The sequence below is a fragment of the Polyodon spathula genome, chromosome 8 (assembly GCF_017654505.1).
Source record: "Polyodon spathula isolate WHYD16114869_AA chromosome 8, ASM1765450v1, whole genome shotgun sequence".
Lineage (NCBI taxonomy): Eukaryota > Metazoa > Chordata > Actinopteri > Acipenseriformes > Polyodontidae > Polyodon > Polyodon spathula.
Genome location: NC_054541.1, coordinates 32,074,528 through 32,078,475, shown reverse-complemented (window position 1 = coordinate 32,078,475; position 3,948 = coordinate 32,074,528). Strand labels below are relative to the sequence as shown.

Genomic DNA, 3,948 nt, shown 5'->3' with positions numbered 1-3,948 from the left:
CACTTGCTAATTATATATATATATATATATATATATATATATATATATATATATATATATATATATATATATATATATATACACACACACACACACACACACACACACACACACACACACACACACACACACACACACAACCTTATAATATACCCAAAAGTTGAATCACATTTTAGTGTTTTTTTAAACAAATACCAAACGAATGTTTCCCAAAAAGAACCAATGCACACCCTCCCACACACACACACACACACACACACACACACACACACACACATATTTTGAACCCAACTCCTATTACAATAAATCATATTTACAGCATATACTTGAATTGTATTGATTCTAAACATCTGTTTAACCTTTACTCAAAACACGTATATGACAAAACGGCAGTCAAACTGTAAGTTCAACATTATTGCTGCATTTTTATTTTATTTTTCTAATTCGGAGCACAGAAGAGTTAAAGGACGTCATACCGGGGACGTCCTAGTTATAGCCAGACGTTACGTATCTCTCCAGTTTACAAAATGCAGATTAGAGACGCTGTCAGGTTCAACAAACAGGAACCAGCTACTTAGTCCTGGTATTGCTGTACATCAGGAAATATACTATGCCGAGTAAACAGAGGATATCACAAATCTAAACATCTCATTGGGAGTATTCTTGAAATGCGAGCAATCATGACGAGCAGACGGTGTGAGAGTCAGCGGATCTGTTCAGTAGAACGCGCCAGTCAAAATCTGTCAAAGAGACCCCGGCTAAAGGATCTGTCCATTCCTGAAAATGCAAGTAAACCATTTCAAGCGCTTCCAGTCTGGATGCGCCTATATTTTTATGGAATGCACGGGATTACGTTGGACATCATCATTTCGTCAGTGCAGAGGTTTGTATACACCACTGATTTCAAGCTGCTGGGGTTCTCCTCTCCTTACCTGTGCATTGCCCACTCAATTACCCATTTTGCGATGGAGAAAATGTATTTGCAGAAGAAGAGCTTCCATGGGCGCCCTGTTGTTTTTAATTTTATCTTGTATCCTTCGGTCTATATAGGGATACAGCTTTTAATGGGGAAGACGATTGTCAGCACAAATAACGCCAAATGTCTGTCTGTAGTCAATGTTGCTGTTATGTACCTCGTAGCAATGTACTACTCTCAAGTATTTCTCAAGAGATTCTTACGCCTGCAGTACCATTGCACAATAAAAGGCACGCCAACTGCACTGATAGAAAGGTATTCTCAAGGACTTCCTGACATTATTCGATTCTTGTTCTTTGGCATGCATGGTTTTTTAGATGAAGTCCTTTTCACTTCATTTTTCAATCTTGTTGAAAATTCAGACCAAACCTTGATTGGGCACACCTCGCTATGGTCCTTTCTAATGTACGGAAGCTGCAGTTTCGTGGTGGAAAAACTGTATTTGTATCTTCATTACAAAAGAGGCTGGGGAGCCTGGAAACGGCTTCCAATCTACATACTGTTTATTTATACTTGGGAGTTTTCCTGGGGATTGGGGCTTCGACAGTACAATGCTTGTTCATGGGACTATTCGCACTATCCTTTGAATTTTAAGGGACTCGTAACACTGGTGTATTTACCTGGGTGGATCTGCCTCAGTTTGTACCAGGACATGCTGTCTAACGTGCTGCTGCGTGTAGAATGTGCCGAAAGCAAAATCTCAAACATCTCCGCTGATGGACGGCACTGAATGAATACCAATCAAAGTACATTTAACTTCACGAATAAAGCCGCAGCATTCTCACTGTCGTTTTATATACAAAAACGGTTTTAATAACAGTGCTTTGATTTTCAGCTTTAAATCGTTAGTGAATTTGAAATATCAGTATAAACCAGGCTTTTATACCGTTTATAAATAGTTTAATATAAAATAAAAATACAGTTGTTTACAAATTCTAATACATCAAGAATTAATCTAAACACGCTACACCTGGTAAACTGCCATTTATATACAAATAATAAACGGGATGCTTTTTCATACAGAATCAAGGGGGTGTACTGGCAAAGGGCATCAGCAAGGGGAGAAAAGCAAACGTTTATTAAATTATATGATAAGCAAGCTGACAATGGACAATTAAAAATAAGTTAGTGTACATAACTATAATGCTTATGTCTGAACTTAATATTGCAACAGGGTTACCAACCGTCAGCACATTTGGGGAAACTTATTTTAGATGATATAACATATGTCACTCTGCTCCATTCCTTTCCATTGTTATAAGAACTTGACATGCCAAACTTCTAATGCAAATGATAGTGCAGAGCATTTAACTGACGAATTATTTTCAATAGGGATTTAAAAAAAAAAAAAAAAAAAAAAAAAAAACAATTCACAGTAAAAGACAAACAGAAGTTAATATTATTATTAGTTATACATGTAAGAATGTCCATCCATGTCAAGTACTGTTTAAGAGGTTTGCAACCCTGAAAATGAACTTTCCCTTACCTGCAGTAATTTAAGCAGATGTTTTGCATCTGTTAGTACACTAGCCAAACATAAAGTATGCCACAGGCTAATACTTTACTTTTCCTGCAGTTCCACTCTGTCTATGGCACTGTAGTACTGTGATTTTTGCACATATTCTGGTTCTGGCAACAGAAGTGAAATGTAATTTGTGTGATTACAAAGTTTACAGATATACAGTTGTTAAGTTACTTAGTTTTCAAATAAAATAAATCTATCCTGGCATGTAAAATATACTTTTGGCATGCATTAGGACTTGTACAATGTTGTCAGAACATCAATAAAATGTTAAATGTAAATCAACTAAGGAATTTTTTTTGTGCCACTACACATTTATGCATTAATACACAAAACATATGGTTACACATAGTATTGATTAAATATTAAATTGATAATTATTTAACAAATGAAACACCTCATGCAGTTTTCAATTAAAAACATTAGCCAACTATAACTTTGTACACCTTTTATTAAAACATTAAACTCTAGATTTAATAAAAATCAATAATCTGTTGGTTATTTTTCTTGTTCTATGTTTAGTTTCATTGTGGATGTAGAAAAAAAGTTAGGTTTTGCTGTGTTTAATTTATTTAAAATCTTATTGTAAAGGGAATGGCAACTCAGATGTGTCTGTCAGCAAAAACAAACCTCGGTGTGGCAGCCATGTTAGGCCAGAAGACATTGTCACCAAGACATTTAGTATACAAGTTTTATTTATATATGCGAATATGATGGCACTGTCTCAAATGTTCAACTGAGATATGAGGCCTTGAGGGTATGGCAGCCGCTTTGTAAAAATACTGGTTCATCAAGGTAGATTTTTGTTATATGATAGTCACAATAAAACTTACATAATCATACACAGAAGCCAATATCTCAAAGCAAAAATCTTAAAAGTGTTATTTAGTGTTAAAGTTTATAAAAACACAAAATAGAATTTTAAGAATATTTGGAAAGTATGCAGCAAATACTGTAATCACATATTCTACAGTGAAATACCTTGAATTTGTTGTAATGGTGCAAAGGCGTAGGAGAGAGTTATAATAGTCAAGACGAGTGAAAATGAGAGTGTGGACCAGGAGTTTAGTGGCAGAAAATGAAGTGGAGGGGTGTATTTTGCTGATGTTGAATAGGTGAAAATGACAGGTGTGTGTTATGGCCGTCTTCAGTCATACGTTCTTCGGATGAGACCTAAAACAGAGTTCCCATTGTATGTGCCTCTGCAGCAGCAGTTGTGATGCACTGTTAACCCCCTACTCTCTGTAAGTAACTTTATTATTATTATTATTATTATTATTATTATTATTATTATTATTATTATTATTATTATTAAATACATATATCATGATCATGATATGACAAGTATATGACTGGTACATATGTATTTATATATATATATATATATATATATATATACACACACACACACACACACACACACACACACACACACACACACACACACACA

At 34.9% G+C, this 3,948-nt stretch overlaps 1 protein-coding gene across 1 annotated transcript; it reads left to right on the top strand.

The window, feature by feature from the left end:
• Positions 1 to 334: 334 nt before the first annotated feature.
• LOC121319784 (transmembrane protein 229A-like) lies at positions 335 to 2,950 on the top strand. Its single transcript, XM_041257607.1, has one exon. The coding sequence runs from the start codon at positions 669 to 671 to the stop codon at positions 1,704 to 1,706; it is 1,038 nt and encodes a 345-aa protein (XP_041113541.1). The 5' UTR covers positions 335 to 668; the 3' UTR covers positions 1,707 to 2,950.
• The last annotated feature ends 998 nt before the right edge of the window (positions 2,951 to 3,948 follow it).

Excerpts from the sequence above, each read along its gene's own strand:
- LOC121319784 (XM_041257607.1), top strand. The coding sequence starts at position 669 with ATGCGAGCAATCATGACGAGCAGACGGTGTGAGAGTCAGCGGATCTGT.